We start from the raw sequence: 20,299 nt of genomic DNA, 5'->3' as shown, positions 1-20,299 counted from the left end.
TGAGTTCTGTGCAAGAGAGTTTTAGAAAAACCTGAGAGTCTGCAAGGTGCCACCTTGCCACACAGTTGTCAGGGCTGAAGTGGGGTCTGCGCTGTTACCACAGAACAGTGCTCTGAGTTCCTTAAAAATATGTCTGTGCTATTGGAGCCTGTGTTTTCTTCTTCCCCCAGCTCACAAGTACTTACTTTGTAGGTGAAAGTAGTAGGTTGTGTGCAATGTCCAGTGTAGTTGTGAGACTAAAATCACTGCCTCTTTCCCTTATTCAAATTGGCAGTGTTCAGTAGTATGTGAGAACCAAATGTGTTTCCCAGATTTGTGCTGTAGACCTCCTTGATTTGAGCCTGTGTGTCACTGTGTATTTGGATAGTGCACTGAACACTCAATGCTTATACAGTGAAGATCTGTAGCCCCTTCTGGATTTTTCCGAGGCTGCTGTTTCTCTGTTATACCCTGAAACTGCACTAAATGCTGTGTGACTGCATTTAATGGCAGCCTGGTGTCAAAGGGAGGTTTTGCTTCTGTATTCAAATCTGAGATTGTCACCTTTCACTGCTGCTTTTATTTCCATGTGTTAGCAGTTCATTACAAAGAGACTAAATTACAGAAAATTGTTCACTTCCAGAGATCCAAACACCATTTTCAGAGGAAACTCGTTAACTTCCAAGTGCATTGATGAGACAATGAAACTGGCAGGGATGCATTATCTGCAAGTTACACTAAAGCCAATTATAGATGAGGTAAGAACAGTTCAGACTGTTTATTTGGTAAATTGTTGTGGTAAAGGCCTTCAGGGAACAAATATTGTTTATTACTTCTCATTCTAAGAATGCTTTGTAAGAATAATGCTTAATAGCTGTTAATAGCTTGTTTCTTCATTATAATCCTGTGTGTTAGGGTAGCCACAGCTGAGTCCCCAATTCAGAAACAGTTGGACCACATTAAAGGAAAATTTCTATTTTATTGAACCACATTATTCTGTTTTATAAAAACTAGTATGAATTGTTTCTGAGAAATTAATAATTAGTATTTACAATACAAAGCTGTTGTGAAGCTCTAAGTAATAAGTTTCATCCAGTGGGAATAAAGGGATACAGTTATTTGTAGATAACTGTACATGTGATGCACATATTGGAACAGTGGTTTATTATCTATCCAGTCCAGAGTGGTGGGTGTGGGTATTTTAGTGCTGTAATTGGGCAATACTTTCAGACCACAGACTTCCTTTAAATGATTTGACAATTTCTTCAGCTGGTCTTCTCTTAATGTTTATCAGAAAATGTCAGGTTTTAAAGAATATGGGTATACTTTCAAAGTTGACTGTGTTGGAAAAAGAGTACTTTTCTTGAACAGTCTTGCTTGAGAGAGTCTAAAGAACAGTTCTGCATTGCAGTTGAAAGAAAGGTTAGAATGAATTAATGCTACTTTTTGGAAAAAAATAAAGATCACGCATAATGTACCTTTGCTGTTAAAAGAAAAAAATACTGTTCATAAACTTGGCTTTTGCCTTTTACCTCTCATCTCAAAAGCTAACAGATTATGCTTTTTATAAAACTTAGTACTTGTAGATAAACTTATATATCAATTGTTCACTATATTTTTTTTTTTTTTAGATCTGCCAGGTCCATAAACCTTGTGAAATTGATCCTGTGAAATTAAAAGATGGTGAAAACCTGGAAAATAACAGGGTATGCATTAGATTTTGAAGACAGTCTCTGTTTATGCCATCAAGTTTAACTGAGGTCCTCAGAAGTTTGATCTCACAAATAATTTTGTCATTCATTAGAATACACTGTAAGATTTCTTGACACCACCCTTATAATTATTTCACAACAGCTTTACATTATGCTATAAATGCAATGCCAGTAGAAAGTTAATGACTTCTCCTGATGCCCTGAGGACAAGGATAGCTTGTGAGCCTGTGGCTAACCTGGAGAAAAGGAGGCTCAGGGGAGACCTCTCTCTTCAGCTATAAGGAGGCTGTGGCTAGGTGTGGGGCTGGCCTCTTCTCCCAAGTGATATGTAACAGGATGAGAGGAAAAAACCTCAAATTGTGTCAGGGGAGTCTTAAACTGCATATTAGGTCTCAGTGATCTGAGAGATCTTTCCCAGCTTTAATGATTCTATGATTCTGCCAATGATGTAGTAAACAGTGCTAGAAGAAGGAATGATTTGCCATATGGCCATATCATTTAATGTTTGGTTTGATAGGAATGATATTTTTACTCTTCTTCTTGAATATGTGCATTTCCCAAACAGTATAATTGAGTGAGAGTTTGTTTTTCAAGTGTATAATGTTGAAACTGGGAATCTTTTAATGATGCCACCATGAATAAAACCAGGAATAGCACCACTTTCCACAGCAGAAAATTATACTAATTTTGTCATAATCTTTGCATTTTTTCAGGAAAATCTGAGGCAATATGTTGATCGCATTTTTACTGTAATTACAAAATCTGGTGTAAGCTGCCCTACAGTGATGTGCGATATTTTCTTTTCACTGAGAGAATCAGCTGCCAAACGTTTTCAAGGTGAGTTTGTATATATTATTTTATTTTACATAATTGGTAGCTTTTAAATACAGATGTAGTCTAGCAGTCTGCAGGATCCCTGTTGGATTTAGTAATTGAACAGCAGCTTATCCAAAATAATATTTGCAGTCTATTAATGCATTCTCATTGATTATTAATGTTTTCTCATTGATTATTCATTCCACAAAATAACATGATTTTTGATGTTGATTGGAGGTTTTTTTTCTTAAACATTCTTCAAAGGAAAACAGCATTTTAAAAGATTATTATGATGGTCTTTTATGGGTTCACTATTTGCAAAGTATACTCAATTTTCAAATGTTCAGGATTTTGTAATGCTCATTCTACAGATTCAGTGCAGTGGAATTATTTTCTGCTTATATGTCAATCTGTAATAAAAGCCAGTCTATAAATTTGAGTTACTGCAAGCTCACTGCTCTGAGAACCCATGTGCTGCAAAGGTTTTCTGGCTGTCAAGAGACAGTCCTTTCCAGTCCCTCTTAGTTGTTCTGACTCTGTGAGAGTAAGTGGGCAGTGTAAAACCAGAATTAAGCAAAACAACCAAGCTATGTATTTTCATGAAGGGAAGCAGATTACAGTAGAGAAGTTTTAGAAAGAGTAATAGGGACTCGGATTTTAAACACTCACTTTGGAGTAGGCAAGCTGAAGTGGACAACCATTGACGTGTTGTCGTGCTCTTTATTTTATGTTTAAATAAATAAGTAGAATGTATTTTCTCTAACTACCGACTGGAATAGATACATGAGGAATCTGTATAACACTTGTTCTCAGGGCTATAAGTAAGTAACTGAGACTTGGCCTCTGAACTACTGAACGTTTCATAAACTATGTAAATTATTCATCATACTTCAGTGCATATATGGAATAGCAGATGTCTATGAAATTCCTTGTATGGTGGAAAAGTGAATGGTGTTCTTGCAGCTTATGCTGCTTATTTTTTAAAGAGGCTCTCATTGACATTTCCTTGAGTTAGGCTAGCTGATCTCTGGCCCCAAATCCTCTGTCATCAGTTAATCCTGTAACTCGTAAATATATACATTATCCAGCACATGCTCAAGTTAGCTCTCTCAAGGCTCTGATAATTTCATGAGGCTTTTCAGGAAGGATTATTGAAATGCTGAGTAGAGGTCTGTTTTTTTTAAATAGGTGACCTAGATGTAAGGTACACAGCTGTCAGCAGCTTTATTTTCCTGAGGTTCTTTGCTCCTGCCATTCTTTCTCCAAATCTCTTTCAGCTTACACCACACCATCCAGTAAGTACTGTATCAATTTTTTTCTAGATATGTTTATGGTCCTGTCACCATAGTCTGTCTATTGAGATTCTTTCTTCAATTCTTGTAAAAGTCTTTAGGAAAATTGCCTTTGTTAGTCCAAAGATCTATTATATCTGTCTTGGATATGAAGCATATGTTGAATGACTTTGTATGTGAACAACTTGGGAGATACTGAAAGAAGAGTGAAATTTAAGGACAAACAAGGTAGATGATCTAAGCTGCTGTGAAAAATAGGGTCATTGCTTTGTTCTTGCCACATCACATTAATGCTGGATTGATTATCAGCAGTGTTGGAAATATTTTGGATGTTAAATAATGTATATCAGGCTTCTAGTAGTTGTTCTTATTGGGATGGAGAGGATGTGGACAACCTTGATTTTGTTTTGTGAGTGGTTGCCTTGGGATCTCTGAAGGTCAGTAGGGTAGCTATGGAACATGATGGCTTATGAGCCAAAAACCTTTTAATATAAAACCAGATTTTTTCCTGCAGTGTTTTATTAGGGGTCTTTTCTAATTTTTTGTTACTCTTCTGCAAATGAAATATGAAAGAAGGAATATAGTTTACCTTCCTCTATTCATTATTATAGCTAGTCCATATAATATTGTTCTCCTTCCTAGGATCCTCAGACTTCTCGAACTTTGACACTTATCTCTAAAACCATTCAAACACTAGGCAGCTTATCAAAATCCAAATCTGTAAGTATGCAATTTTCATTTAATGGCTTAATTTAGGAAAGTGATTTTTTAAATCTTTTATCATTAATTGTAATTAAGCCTTTAAAATGCTTGAGTTGCATTAGGCTCATGCAAAACTGGTTGTTTACTTTGATTATAAGCCTCTCGTGTTTAGAGGAAAATGAAATTATCTTAATCTGAACTAGATTTCAGTAAAGCAAAATTGTGTGACCAATCTAGAAGTCTTTTTCAGAGCTCTTCATTCCTTCCTATGGATGAAAGACAATGATCAGAAAACCTGTGAAGTTCTCTGCTTATCTGTGCTAAATTATTAGCAGCTCTACAGGGCTTTATAGATTATTTCAGCATTTTAAAACTCAACTGAGAAAAATCTCACAGTAATGGGAAGGGCTTTATTTTCCTTTTCATACCAGCTCAGTTTTCTGTCTGTGGTGAGATTAGATCTAGATGCCCATATTCTGGATGTTTGATTGAAATAAGTGTACCTAAGGCACCGCACTGCTGGAGCTGGTGGTAATTTGGGGTAGCTGAGGTCTTGTTAGGATTCACACAGGCAGCTGTGGGTGACTGTGTACCTCAGTTATGAGTCCTTCAAGACAGTAGAATTATTTTTCTTACACTTCTTGTCAGGAGAAAAATTTAAAGCCAAAGCAGAATTTTGAAGCATTTGAAGAATGTATTATTAACTGTAGTAACTGAACATATGAAATGTGTTCTACTGCCATTCTGAAATAGAAGTTTGGTACTACTGAATGTTTGCTGTATAACATGAAAGTAGCACTTTGCTTATTTTATTTTTGGCCAGAAAAAAACCCTCTGTCTACCTGCAATGGCTTTTCTTCTGACCTACTGCTATTAACAATAATATTTTCTGTATAAACTGTATGATGATACGCATGGTTTTGGCTTTGTATTTCAGGCCAATTTCAAGGAATCTTACATGGCTACATTTTATGACTATTTCAATGAACAGAAATATGCAGATGCAGTAAAAAATGTAAGTAACGTGTGTGAAGGTTCTAAAAATCCTGCTGTGCTGTTAAAAGTTGAGTCCTAGAAAGCAATACATACTGTTGGTAAACAAGGAAGTGTGTTGAGAAAAGCAGACTCCTGATAACTAATACTCAAGAAACTTTTATCAAATTATACTTGTTTTAATAGTAAAATTTCTTTGCATCTATTTCTAGTTAATGAATAGGTTATATTAACAAGCTGCTGCTTTGAGTTTTTGAGATGTGTGTACTTTGTAGTGCTGCAGATCGGTGATGAAAATTGCTTAGTCCAAAAAGGAAGTGAAAGATCCATATAACAAAGGAGAAGCACAAGAAGTATTTGGCATCTGCAGTTCTACTGCTTAAGAGCATTTATGCTATTTTTAGGTTGCAACCCAGGAAACCTTCCAAATTCCTCAAGCTACTGCTTGTTACCTTTTGTTTAACTACTTTCAAAAATACTCTCATAGCTCTGTGCTATGCTAATGTTGGAAGATTTTAATCTGGGTAGTGTGGTCCTGACATTTTTTCATCTGCTCTTGGTTCACCTTTTAGTTTCTAGATCTAATTTCATCTTCAGGAAGAAGAGATCACAAGAGCATAGAGCAACCTATATTGCTTAAAGAAGGGTAAGTATGCATCTGCAACAAAACCATCTACTTGAGTGCTTTCTACCATTCTGAGGCAGGCACCTCTTTTTCTGCCACCCTTATTCCATTCATGCAGTCAGAGAAGAATGTAGGAAAATTCTTGTGCTGCAATTTCTGCTCTGTGTGGTTGCTATAGCTGATTTGAATTATATTTTCATTTGATTTAAACATCTTACTATATTTGTCTTTTGAAATAAGTGGTGGAAAGTAGTGCCTGTAGCTAAGGCAAAATAAACTTAGATCAGCATTGTATTAAAATCAAGCTGGGGTGTCTTTTTCCTGAACTCCAGTGAATAAAAGCTGTTAAAATCCCCCTGTGAAGACACTGGAAGACTGTGAAGACAGATGCTGAATAACGTAATGAGAGCAAAGCCTGCAAATGGAATTTGCTTTTGCTGCCCTATGAGATACATATGCTAACTATTATCATGGCCATTTTGAGGAAAATTTGACATGCACTTGGAACAGTTTATAATTTTAGTACCTTTCCTTTTTTGGGATGTTCCATATGCTGTGTTAGTTTCAGATACCAATTGTTGACATTTTTTGTTATAAAACTGGGTTGTTAAGATCATCTAAATGCACTGTAGAAACCGTTTCTTTGAGCTGGGAGGAAAAAAGTAAAAAAATCCAAATTTTTTAGAGCTCAGTGAGCTTTAATGCTGTTTGAAAGTAAGCCTTCATGGTCATTTTAAGTAATGCAAAAACTACATTTTCAGTGAAAACATGACTACCTCTTCTATTTAACCTTGACAGTTCACTTCTCTGATAAACCTCTGTCCTTAGAAGCAATTTTGTCTATTTTAATTCCATACATTTATCATCCTTTTGGTTTTCAAAATAAATTTGTGGTTTGTAACATTTACCCTCTAACTGTAAAACATTTTTTCTGCCTCTGTCTTTCTTTTGCTCCTGTCTGATTTTTTTCTGTCTTTTCTTGCTCGGCCTGTGGCTGCTGTTGTAAGGACTCTTAAACTAACAGTAAAGAAAGTTGATGGTAATAGTTCATGCAGGTAAGATGGTAGAGGCAGTTGCTGCTTTGCTGTAGCTACTGGCTGACAGCATGTCCTTCGCAGCAGTAGATTTGTCTGACTTAACTTTGGGGAGGAAGTACTCTGTTTAACCATCCTGAAATGCCTGTGTAAACCCAGCAGAGAACATTTAGTTCCCCGTTTCTTGATGTTGACCTTTTATTTTCCTTAAAACAAAATCCTGCTTTAAATAGAGAATAAAGGATTTCTGTCTGTAGGCAGGGCACCAAGAAGCACTGTATGGATCCTGAAGAATTTACTGAAGGTGATGAAGAGACCATACATATTCTAGGCACTTCTTAAGTAGTATTCATGTAAATTATTTTCAAGGTTAAGAAGTGGCCTTCAGCAGTCTATTTTTTTTTATATTTTGCATTATTGCCATGTTTTGTTGTGGGACTTTTCACAGCCTTTGATTTAATTCTTCTCCAGACTGAATGGCTGTCTAGAGGGGTTTCTACTTGCCTTTGTAATATTTTTGCTTGCTTTTGTGTATTTAATCTATTTTTGCCTCTGTTAAGAGTATCAAATGGAAAGCTATAGCATAAGTACTTTTGAATGAAAAGATTAGTCATTGGCACTTGGGTTTGCTGACATCAATCATGCCATCACTGCTTAACAGCTGCCTGCCTCGTTCTTTGCAAACGGAAGAGAATGAAAAGGAGAACTTTTTTTTTTTTTTTTTTTGGTGATGAAAAGGGCATGTCAATACTTCCAAGCAAAACTAAGGCAGATCCAGATTCAGGTCTGCAATAAGTATGAGAAGAAAAGGTATCTCCAACCACCTTGTACTGAAATGGGTTTAATCTTGGACTTTTTCTCCATTTGTGCTTCTATTTGCTCTGACTTCTCCTATATTTTGCAATTGCTAGAAATAAAGAGGTTGGCCTTTTAACTTCTGTGACTGAATGCTAGTCACCTGTCTCTGGAAAATAAAAGCACCTATTTCTCTTGGCTATGTCAGCTATGAAGAATTTAATTAAAAATGTGCTCTTAGCTCTGCCGTGTGGAGTTTGCGTTTTTCAAAGACGGGAGCTCTGTAGCAGTTAGCAGTTTTAAGTCACCTTTAAGTGTTGGCATGAGAAGGACACTAGAAACTAACTTGAAGAACATGTTGTCCTCCTCCAGGGTATCAGTTCTTCCTTTGAAATTTGCCTTAGCCTGGGATTATGAGGGCTACTGTCAGCGGACCTGGTGACAGCCTGAATCACATGATGTTATTAAATATTTCTTAAGTATTCCAAGAATGAGAACCAAGACAGTAACTGTCTGACCATTTTAAAAATGAGAGATGTGTAACTATAACCAGTTTAAAAAAAAAAAAAAAGTCCACTGCTGTAGACAGTCTTTGTCATCTTTTTCCCCACACAGCTTGGAATGAGCAGCAGGCACCAGCCCAGCTGGTTACAAAATAGTTAAAGTCTGAAGGAACTTGGGCTTCTGTTTGAGCTTTTAACAGATTTGTGATTTGGTCCGATGTATTGTAGTTATTTGTGACTGAAGGTACCAGCAGCAAGAAACAGAATATTAGCTGTTCTAAGCATTTTAGCTCTGCTACTGAAAAATCTTAAACCAGGTCATTTGCTGTTCTCTCTGTGTGCTCTTTGTGCTGTATAGTGCCTTCCTACTTGATAAAAACTACTTTGTAATAAGTAGTTTTTACCTACTCCATTATAGAGTTCTGTATTTGGCACCGTAGTTAATGTAATGTGTAGAGTAGCCATTATCAACTCTCTATTGCATATGCACACACATTTTTATCTTAAAAAGTGATGCTAAGCAGTATGAAGTCGCCAAAGTCACGTTGAAGCTTTTGGATTGATTTAGTGGTTAAGAAAGTGGTGGATGCATCACAGTTTCCCAGTAAGCTAATTTCACAATAAACCCATTCAAATTTGAAATTAATTAAAACTGACAACTCACTAAATGAACAACACCCCCTATCTGCTTAGAAAGGGATAGGGGTGCTCTACCTTCCAGCCATGAGATCACTTCATATGTTACTGAAATTACATTTCAACTGCAGTATCTATGTGCAATTGCAAATGAGGCTGTTGAACATCCTGATTTTGTTTCTAGAGCTGGAGAGTGATTAAAGCATGTGATGGTATAGTCCCTGTTCTTCAGAGGCTTTACACTCCTGCCTTTTAATTATCAAACATAGTCTAAACTTTTTAAGCTTTCTCACAGCTTAAAAAATAAAAAAAAGCTTGTAGAGTCAACAGGTCGAGCTTAACAGAGCAGTACTAACCGTGTTCTGCCTTTTTTTCTGCTGTACTAGGAAACCATTTAGCTGGATTTGTAACTGCAGAAAGGGCACAAACTGCAGCTCAGTTAACTAACTACAAGTCAAGTTACATGTCTTGTCCCTCCTCTAGATCTGGAACAAGGACAGCCCTCACTAACAGATGCACTAAACCTATCCAAATGTGACTCTCTTCCTTGCTAAGAAGACACCACAATAATTAGAAAATATTTTGTGTCCCCTCCTAAAGCTTTGCAAGTGCGATGACATCTATTTGGATTTATATACCTATATATATAAATCTACATATATAAGCATATATTGTAATAATTGGTGCCCTGTTTACTAGGTTCATGATCAAGAGAGCACAAGGAAGAAAACGATTTGGTATGAAAAACTTCAAGAAGAGATGGTTTCGCCTGACAAACCATGAGTTTACCTATCAGAAAAGCAAAGGTAACAAAGTTTTGTCAGTCTTGTTTTGATACATTGAAGCAAAGATTAAACATAAGGATTGTGTAGGAGTAGAAGACAGAGATCTAGATCTGTAACTGTAGAAGACACAGTGCAGGCATGTCTGTCAGCCTGTATGTTCTTGCTCTTTTTTTAGCGTCTGTATTGACGGTTAGAGAAGCTTCTTGGATAGCACAATACCCTGTAAGTTAGCAAAGTATTTGATAATATTTGTCTAATCAGTTATTTACATCATCTGTAGGTTTCACAGTTACCTAGATTGACCTAGGAAACAGAGCTTACAAACCTCAAGCAAGAATTTGGGTTTGTATTGAACATTCTCAGATGCATCTCAGCATGTGCTCATAAATTCTGTAGTGTTGGCACAACTGGATGCAGTAGGCAGGGATTCACCTGCAATCTTTGAACTTTCAAAATGTGTTCACTTAATGTTGCCTAATAGCAGAGAATTTGCTTTTTTCAAATTGTTCCTGTCTGTTCAGTGGTACACAAAAAATACCACTTCCTTCTATCATGTAAGCACATAGGGAGAAAGAAAGATAAGGAAGTATGTTCAGATCATGACAGTCATTATTTCACACTCAGCTTTGAGATCTTGCCTCACCACTAGTTCGGTTCAGCTGACAGGAATGATTTATTTCATTGTCACCTTTGCAGTAAATATACTGCATCCTGCTGCAGTAATCAGTTTCTAAGAGGTTTGCTAGTGTGAGGTAGCGCAGCTGAATACAGAAATGTACTTAAGATAATACTTAAGGACCATGCTAACAAATCCCTGCTGAGTGAAAGATTTTCCCTCTATTCTTATGCAGTCAAAATGATCTTCAAAGAAACTGAATCAGCCCTTAAAAAAAGGGCAAAGGGCAAAAACGAGTTGTGAGTTAGTGGCTCACTGTCTGTGTGTCTGTGTGTTCTGCAGGTGATCATCCTCTGTGTAGCATTCCAATTGAAAACATTCTGGCAGTGGAAAGACTAGAGGAGGAATCCTTTAAAATGAAAAATGTAAGTAGGTCATCTTCATTAATGTATTTGTTAGGCTGCTCCAGATCCACCAGCCTAATCGCCTTTTTCCCTTTTGTAACCTGGATTGAATTTCTGTTGAAAGATGTACAACCACAGCTGCTTGTTCTGGATATAGTAGCAGGAGTTTCCAAAAGTACAGTCCATTCAGATTCTTAACAGCCCAGTCAGCAGCCTCTGGGTTTCGTGATCTGCAGCACACTCAGTACTGAGTGCTGCTGGTCAGCTGCCAGCTCTGTAAGGTCACACACAGGTAAGATGATCGAGTCCCTGCCCTTTCTGCCAGGCCTCTCTGGTGGGAAGAACTCACTGCTTATAATTGGGAAGGTTCACAACTTCTTTATTAGCTATTAGGTTTCTTTACTGATTCATGAAAGTACATATATATATATATATATGGATTTGTATATTTATGTTTAATTTGGATTAGGTTATGTACTAAAACAACATCTGTGCTGTGCTGATATGGTTTACCATTTTAAGTGCCACATTAGGGAATAAAATACAGCTGTATTTCTCATGCATGGAACACTACTGCCAACTTCTGTATTGTGTAAGAACAGACTTGATCAGTTTGGGTGATGTTGGGACCCATTTTCATACACCTCTGCCTGTAAAGCTGAGTCCAGTCCTTCAAAAAAAACCCTCAGTTTTTTTTTCCAGTTCTGAACATGCATCTACTACAGACTTATTTATACATGTAAATGGTGGTGATTTTTATCTTTTTCTGCCTTTAAGTCTTTCCTGCTTGTGAGCACCATGCTCAGTGCCAATCCTGCCCTACACATTAGGTTCCTCAAACAGCTCTTTGTTAAAAGTGACATACAGTTCTAGACTTTTCAGTATTTCCCAGTTTTAGGTATTATTTTGGTAGCTTCTCTGTCTCTGCTAAAACATGGAGAAAGTTTCAGTTCCACCTGCTTCTAGAACACGTCTCAATTGTACTGTAGTTTGCTCAGGTGTTTATAGCTCTACTACATAGGCAAAAACCAACCAAGCTGCAAAATAACTTAGGCTATCAGATGGCAGCTATAACGTGTGATGAACTATTACCAAATGCACTCTGCAAAATAACTTGATTGAACTGAAAGCAGCCTCACAGTTGAGATAAAACTCACTGTTTCTAGGGAGGAGTGAGCAATAAGTCTGTAATTTATGCTGAATCTACTAAGCTAGACTGAGCATCCAAAATATGTCTGGGTTGTGAAGATTCATTATTGGAAAAATACATCTTTATTGTTGACATCAAAAATCCTGTTCTATTTTGGTTGCTTAAATTCAGTATTATGTGGGAAATCAAGGTGACTACATCCATTCCAGAAAATAATATTCAGTCTTTCCATAAACAGTAGAAAATAGTGTTACCACCTTCTTGTGCTAATGTATTACTGTTTTTCTTGCCATACATAAATAGATTACTTCAGCAAGATCAGAATTCTCAGAACACCCCAGCAGATATATTTGCAATGGATATTCCCTTGTGGGCGCTTGTGTGATAAAAATTCACATTTTGTATAAATATTCTCAGTGCTCTGAATTGCACCAAGTGTGTCTTCGTCACTCATGTTAAATCTGCCTGTCTGGCAGTAAGGCCAGTTGCCTTCATTGTTCTTAAGCACAGTTTTGGGAATGTGAGGGTGGCTTTAAATACTGTTTGGGTCTTCTGTGTTGTTTGGTGGTTTTGGTAGTGTAAAGGTCTTGCAGCCACTTGAAATTCTTGGCTTAGCTGTGGGCTTCTCAGTAACTTTCCATATGTTGGATCACTTTGGTTGGTATCCCCTTACACAAAGCCATACTCCTTAAGTGTTCCTTTGTTGCAATGCAGGAGGCTCCATTTACCCAGCAGGACATTAAAATTCTTTTCCTTGTAGCTCTCTGTTAATAGAGGGTTGAACTGCACACTCCTGTCTTACTCTTTCTTCCTTCCATCCCTGTTTCCCAAACTCAAATTGCCAGTTATGCCCTGAAGAGTTTTATTGAAAGAAGTCTCTGGTGTGTCATTGGCACAGTTGGACTTGTCACACCAAGCAGCTCCTACACTTCCATGGTGTATTGTGCCTTTCTAATTATTGCCTGATACCAATAGGGATACTAAATCCAGGGAAATGGTTGCTTAAGTTTTCCCTTTGCTGTTTGGAATGATGCACATCTAAAAGTGTCACATCCCTGCAACATTCTCCTAACCAGCTGGGTGCAGAATTCAAGCAAATGTGTCAGCTCCATGGAACAAACGAAGGCAAATTTCAATTTTGTTGGGTCTGGTTTGTTGTTATTGATTGGTTGGTTTGTATGTTTTTTGTTGGGCTTTTTTTTTTGGTATGTGTTTGTGTGAACCCCTCTGGTTTTCTTTTTAAAGTAGCACAATGAAACTGCTGTTTGGAAAATTGTATTCCATATGATATGGGCAATGTAATATCTAATAATTTGAATAATCAAATCAAGAAGTAGAGGGGAGAAAGACAATTTAGGCATACCTGAAAGAGAGAAGAAAATGCATTGAAATTAAGTATTTGCAGAAGCTAGAGGAAATGAAGGAAATTTACCTTTCCAAAATTTTCAGCTGGGATCACTAACTCGAGCTTAGGAATATCAGTGCATGATCAGTGTAATTAAGCAATAAGGCTGTGCACCAAAAATTTCCTTCTTCAAGAAGAGGAAAATAAGTACTTTTTTTAGGTTGCAAGCTGTTTTGAACAGGCAGGAGAGCTTTAGATTTTCAGTGGTCAAGCTGTAACATAGAATTAATGTGTAATTATTTAAACCACCTGATGTCAGTCAAAGAGAAACAGTATTTCTGTGATGTTCTAATAGAAGATATAGTTGGGTACAGAAGCATGGAAATTATTAAAAGGCAAGGGTCATGCTGAAGCAGCTATTAAAAGGACTAGAGAAATGGCAGTATTAAAGCAAAGTTGTCACTAAGGCTGGATCCAAGCTCCCTTTTTTCTCTTTTCTGCTTCCTGTTGATGGGTGTTTCCTTTCAGGCCTGCACTGGGTTCCTCTGTCAGCCTTCCAAAACTTGGAGTTTGAGCATTACTAAAATTGCTTCCCCGAGGCTGACAACCAATCTTGTTGAGACCCAAGCAGCAAGTTGATATTATCTATTTGTAAATCATCTCCTGCAGGAATGGTATCTTACTTGTACCAGGTGAAAGGTCTTGTTCTTTTAAGGGCACATTTGCTGCTTGGATTTGTGCTGAAATGTATTTATTGGTCTATTCTTTTAGTATGCTGTATTTTTCCTGCAATAAATCTTCACTTTGTGTCTAGTCTTAGGTTCACTGAGTCATTCTGGTGCTTTATTCTGTGGTTTATTTGCAGATGTTCCAGGTGATCCAGCCTGAAAGGAGAGTCCTGTATATCCAAGCAAATAACTGTGTGGAGGCCAAGGACTGGATTGATATCCTCACCAAAGTTAGCCAGTGCAACAAGAAGCGCCTCACGGTTTACCATCCCTCAGCCTATCTCAATGGCCACTGGCTTTGCTGTAAAGCTACTGCAGATAACACCCCTGGCTGCACACCCTGCACAGGGTAAGGGTTTTTACATGCCATGGGTATAGCTGCTGCCATGGGTACGTGTGTCTCTGCACGGGGACTTGCGGGTGCACACTTAACCAAGGTTTGCCAGGTGTGCAGGTGTTCAAAGGCCACCTGTTGGTATTCCTGATTCTACATGTCTTGATCAAAATGTTGACTTTTTTGGAGTTAGAGATGGTGATAGGAGTTGACTGTGGGATTAAAAATACTTCAGTTTTGATCATCTGTCATTAATAAAAATGTTTGAAATCCCTTCAATATACTGTTTGTAAATTCCTGAAGCATTCATCTGCTGATAGATTTAATTCTAAACTGATCTTTTCAAGGGGATACTCATGCTCTCTCTTAAATGAAGATGTACTGTCTGGTTTGTAGGAAGTAATTTTCATCTAAACTGAGAGAATTAACAAGACTGTAATGGTAGTTAAACTCACAATATAAGATCTCCGTAGTTGGAAGTTCAGTGCTTTGGCTCCTCCATCTGGTTGTAGCTGACTAATTCACCAAAATGTCTGGATACTTCTCTTTCAAGTCAGTGAAAGTGTGCTGGATAAATAGAGGCATAAAGAAATTTGAACTTCTTCTTTTTGGAAAAAAATGGAAGGTTTTGAGCTCTGTTACACAAAATCTTTTTGTTTTCGTGAGAGCTCACTCAAAGTTTGTTTTCAAAACTTTGTTTTCCTTGCTAAGTGCTTTATGTGCCATAACACAGGGTTTAGCATATAACTTTCACCTCTCTTCCAGAGGCCTGCCAGCAAATATACAACTGGATATAGATGGAGATAGAGAAACTGAGCGCATCTACTCTCTTTTCAACCTGTATATGCCAAAATTGGAGAAAATGCAAGGTGAGGATTAAAGATAATTTCATCTCCAATTCACTTACCAAGACAAAAATACCTGTGAAAAGTTGGATGTTCTGGCTCTACCAGCCTTGCAAATCACATCCTAGAACATAGTGGGTTTTATTCCACTTGTTTCCCCTTCTGCTGTCTTGAGGCAGTTGTGTGTATTATTTTTGGTGCAGTCTCATGATCTGTAAAACGTTCTTTGCGTAATAACAGTTGTTTGAATTACAGTCTTAACCACATCATCTTAGAATAGCATAGCCATAGAGCGTTGCTTGGATGCTCTGAATTGACAAATCAGAGGCAGCACTGAACCAGAGGTTTCTGATCCTGACAAGAAGCACCAGCAAAGTTGAGGTTTCAGTGGAACATGGTTTTGTGTTACCAGAAGTCATGTGCATGCACATTCCCTGATTCAGATCCTAAGAACAGGCTGGATACAAACAGCTTCTTTGGAAAGTCTCTTTCAGAATTACCCATTGAAATTACCTGTGGCTGCCTGTGAAATGTTGAAACAGGGAGTTTTGGCTGGAAAACTTTCAGGAGCTGAGGGAAGCAGAGATGTGGTGGAAAGGATAAAAGAAAGAAGAGACAGCAGAGGAAGTTGGTACTAGTAGGCATGCCAAGAGAAGTATCCGGTGTACACAGTGCCAGACTTGAAATCCCAGTTTAGCTCAGGGAGTGGCGGGGAAGCCTTCACTGTGGCACTGATCTTTAAATAGGACTTTATTTTATAATATGAGATAAGCCAGTGGTGTCAAACACACAGACTGGAAAGTACTTTAATCTGTTCCTGGCTGCTGTGCAATTGCAAACTCAAGATCCTCACCACTTCCGAGCTGTCTGAACTGGTGCCCAGCTTTCCCCTGTTCCGAATCCTCGCTGCCAATGCCAGCATCGAATTTCGGTGCTGGGGAAAAGGACGCAGGTCTGGCACAGGCAGTGCAGCAAGGGAAGGGAATTTGAAAGCTGAGACTGGGACAGCAGTAAAGCTAGAAGGAGAGACAAAGTAAAATACTCTTTCCCTTTCTTTCCCCTTCTAATATGCTCCGCTACAGTGCGGGAGTAGATCACATGGGAAATATGTGTGGATACTCATGTGTAGTCAGTGTCCAGATCTCCTAGTCAGGAAGTAACTGGTAACATCAGAAGGTACAGAAGTATAACTTTGGATATGTCATAAAGCAGGCAGCCAGGCAGTAGTTATGGCATATTTTGCTTATGCTTATTGTATAAATCTTTTAGGGGTAATGTGGTAAAACATGACTACTTCAACCTGTAATGTTTTCAAATTCAGCCTGTACTTGCTGCCTGGGGATGGAGCCTGTCCCAACAAGTGAATACTTGATTCTGTGCAGGCCAACCCTCCAGCACAGTGGCAGAGGCAGTACTCTTATGCTGTGTGAGAGTTTCCAGATTGTCTGCATGGGGTGCAGAGAGTGGCTTTTGAGATTAAAGCATTGCCTGTGAAGCAAAGGACAGCTTCCCACCAAACCAGGAGCAGCTGCCAGGCTTGCTGCCCTTTCCGTACAAGATGGGGAGGAGGGAACGGGCATGGGACAGCTTCTCTGCCTCCCAAGAGCTCAGCAAAAGGACAGGGAACTTCTGCTGTTGATGTCAGCCACAGTTCTGTGGTGGTCACACAGAATCAAACCAAGACTCATGGTATGAAGCCCAGACTAAATATTTTTAGTCTGCTTGTCTTGCTTTCCCCCCCCTGTCTGATATATATTCCTGTACTTTGTTTTTTCTCCAGAGGCCTGTGGGAGCAAATCTGTGTATGATGGACCTGAAGAGGAAGAGTATTCCACGTTCATAATTGATGACCCTAAGGAGACATATAAAACACTAAAGCTGATTATTGAAGGTGTTGGAACTTTAGAGCAGGAGCATGCTCAGTATAAGAGAGATAAATTTAAGAAGACAAAGTATGGAAGCCAGTAAGTACAATGGATTGTCCAACAGGAGCGGTCCTGGAAGATGGTATTTCCCTTGCTTATGCTCTGGTTTTCATGATATTTTGTCAAAAAAAGGTCCTGCAAATACATACAGAGTAACACCGTGACTTAGGATATGTATCACAGTATTTTAAAGCACTGAAAGGAATTTTTTAATGCTTGTTTTTAACGCGGTTTCATTTGTGAAATTTAAATGTGATTTTGTTATATTGGTTTTAAATTTTGAACCCATGCTGGTGAGCTGAGGAGTTAATAGGAGAAGATACATGGGTTTGCCAGCTTATCTTGGAGTGTTGTTTTAAAAATGGAAAAAGTGGCTGAGACAGCCACATGGCTGTATTTTGTGTACACATAAAGCATTCTGCACATGGCTGACAAAAAAGAGGTTCAATTCAGTCAGCTCTAGCTCAAGTAAAATGCAGTATTAACATTAAAATTACAACTTTGAAAATCAAATTTAGGGAAAAATTTTTTGTGTGTTCCACTTTCTGTTCTGACATTTTCATGTTCTGACAGAAAGCTCTATGTACAATACTGGTTTCTTTTTTTCTTTTAGAGAACATCCCATTGGTGACAAGAGCTTCCAGACATACATCAGGCAACAGTCAGAGATCTCAGCACATTCCATATGAAGTGCAAAGGAAATCACAGGACAGTGCTGAAGGGTTGAATAGTGATGCTAAATAGCAAACAAAAGGGAAGCCACACATGTAGCAAAATGTATGGATAAGTGTCAAGCTTACAAACTTTGAGACTTGGTAAACGTATTCTCTTTTCAAGAAACTGTTATAATAGTTGCTGTGCACTTTATTCATCTGGTTATTGACAGATGATAAAACCCTGCCTTCTAGGCAGTTGTCATGTGTATTTTTAAATTTGCTTTGGTTTCTTGGAATCTAGTGATCAGTTCAATGATCGAGGTGTGTGGACTTCATCTTGACAACTCCCATACAATTCCTTGTGTTTTGGAAACCAAGCATGCTGCTAATATGCAGCATTTTCTAGAATTGTTGTTTGTTACTGTTTTTTGTTCCTGATTAATGTATATTATGCCACATCCCCTGCGTGCTCTCTTAGGAAAAGCTTAGTAACACTTTACTTTTAATGCCTGCGTTTAGAAAAGAAACAGAGAAAAATCCCTCTGGCGTAATCATCTACATTGTAGCTTGTATTCTGAGCAGGCCAAGGAGCAGGCCTTTTGTTTTTACAGCAGTGTAATTTTTGCTAACTGTGCACAGTTTTTAATAGCAATTCAAATCTGAATGGTACTCTTGATATTTTTGAGATACGAAGTCATTTCTCCAGGCACATTCAGCAGACTTTGGATTTGAAGATGCAATCTCAGCGGTATAATAAAATTGACTCTCATAAATATGAGTAAGAAAGAGACGAACTCATGTCAAAGCTACGTGTCTCTTACACAGTCCAGTGAATGGTAATCTTTGAAAGTCTGCCAACTGAAAGGCAAGGTAAGCTGATTTTGATGACCTTTTATCACCACAGTGAGAAGGACAAATAAGAGTATGAATCAGGCAGCTGAGACATGCTGGTTCCCAGGCACAAAAGCCGTCAAGATGGGTTTTCTCTGAAAGGATGTTTATGCACTGGAGTCCATGCTATCCTAGTACCACTTGCTTTTCTGGAAAATAGATTTCTACTTTTCCAAAAAATGTTTTTAAATACTTTTTAAAAGAGACTTGTTAAATGATATTTAGTATATTAACATGCATAATGATAACTTGTTAATACTATGAGTGTAGTAAAAATGGAATGAGCTATGTATCTCACTAATACCAACAAAAGGAAAGGAATAAAGATCTTCTAAATATTCAATGCATATTTATGTATGCTGTTTAGTTGTACACCATAATTTTTCTCTGTGTAAGGGTCTGATATACAAACATCTAGCTTTGATGGCTTGGAAGCCTGCATGATGGATGTTAGGCCTCTGTGGGGTAGAAGCTAGTACAGATTTTAAGCTGAGTTGGATCAGAAAGCATTGATCAGTTTAATGTGAAGATGTCTGTGTTCAAGTGTTAAAGAATAATTCTTTACTGTGTCCTCATTGCATCTGACATGATTTAAGATGGCTAAAGTATTTTGAATGCCTCTGTTTGTTAGTGATCTTAGAAATTAAGTTTTGGTTTTGTTCGAATATATAGTAGATCACCTTCTAGTAGATGATAAATGATCTTTTATTCATCTTCACCCAGCAGACTGGGGAAAGGGAAGTAATGAAGCATTGCAAAGATGCATTTAGGACTCCAAGCTTTTAGCTGCCATGAACTGCAATTTTTAACATGTATTTGTAACTTAATATTGTTTATAAAATACTAATGACTTGTAATGTGTGTTCTATTTGCCAATTAAAAGAAATGGTTTATTTCTGAAAACTGTGTCCATGTCTGGAGTCCTTTTAAATTCACAGTGGCCACCAACATGCCTCTTGGCACAGCATCTGCTCAGAGTGGGGCCATGGATGGAGATCCTTGTGAGTGTAACCTGCCTAGTGTCATCCTCACTCCTCCACTCATCCCCACCCACCCCTTTTATTGTCAGCATTGCAGCTATGGGACTCTGCAGTGAGCCAAAGTGGACATCTGAGCCAGCCATAAACTACCTTAGCAAAGGAAGCTTGCTCAGCTAGGTCAGCATCTTGAACTGATTCCTTGTGTTACTTCACAGTAACTGAGCTGAGACCATGTTGAAAGGACAGGAGGAACGAGCTGAGCCCTCGGCACCCTGCATGCCTATGGATTGGCTCACAGGCCTATGGAACCACCACCCTTCTGATTTAGGACATGTTGTGTGACAAAACCTTGGGCTTGCTGAGGTCTGTGCTAGTCATACTCCTGGAGTTTACCAGTCCTCTCTGGATAATCATGTGCACAGAATCTGGCTCTGAGATGTGTGACAAGCTGCACACGCTGGTTTTCTTGGGGAGAGTTTCCAGGGAGGCTGGGCAGGATGGAAAGCTGCTGACCGGCATTCAGGGTGTGTTCACTCAGTTTATGTTGAAGGTA

General features: G+C 38.2%; 1 protein-coding gene across 2 annotated transcripts in view; it reads left to right on the top strand.

The window, feature by feature from the left end:
• RASA3 (RAS p21 protein activator 3) overlaps positions 1 to 19,669 on the top strand; it is a 131,896-nt gene extending 112,227 nt beyond the window's left edge. Inside the window, exons 12-25 of one of the 2 annotated variants that reach the window (XM_058856219.1) lie at positions 623 to 737; positions 1,611 to 1,685; positions 2,405 to 2,528; positions 3,696 to 3,802; positions 4,442 to 4,519; positions 5,439 to 5,516; positions 6,067 to 6,140; positions 7,127 to 7,174; positions 9,787 to 9,893; positions 10,831 to 10,913; positions 14,253 to 14,464; positions 15,215 to 15,318; positions 17,075 to 17,258; positions 17,833 to 19,669. In XM_058856219.1, coding sequence (XP_058712202.1) covers positions 623 to 737; positions 1,611 to 1,685; positions 2,405 to 2,528; positions 3,696 to 3,802; positions 4,442 to 4,519; positions 5,439 to 5,516; positions 6,067 to 6,140; positions 7,127 to 7,174; positions 9,787 to 9,893; positions 10,831 to 10,913; positions 14,253 to 14,464; positions 15,215 to 15,318; positions 17,075 to 17,258; positions 17,833 to 17,908 — 1,465 coding nt within the window. In that variant the 3' untranslated portion in view covers positions 17,909 to 19,669. The remainder of the gene's footprint in view (positions 1 to 622; positions 738 to 1,610; positions 1,686 to 2,404; positions 2,529 to 3,695; positions 3,803 to 4,441; positions 4,520 to 5,438; positions 5,517 to 6,066; positions 6,141 to 7,126; positions 7,175 to 9,786; positions 9,894 to 10,830; positions 10,914 to 14,252; positions 14,465 to 15,214; positions 15,319 to 17,074; positions 17,259 to 17,832) is intronic. The other variant, XM_058856230.1, reaches the window with a different exon arrangement.
• The last annotated feature ends 630 nt before the right edge of the window (positions 19,670 to 20,299 follow it).

This window comes from Poecile atricapillus, chromosome 1, assembly GCF_030490865.1.
Source record: "Poecile atricapillus isolate bPoeAtr1 chromosome 1, bPoeAtr1.hap1, whole genome shotgun sequence".
NCBI classification, from domain to species: domain Eukaryota; kingdom Metazoa; phylum Chordata; class Aves; order Passeriformes; family Paridae; genus Poecile; species Poecile atricapillus.
This window is presented reverse-complemented; position numbering and strand designations above follow the sequence as displayed.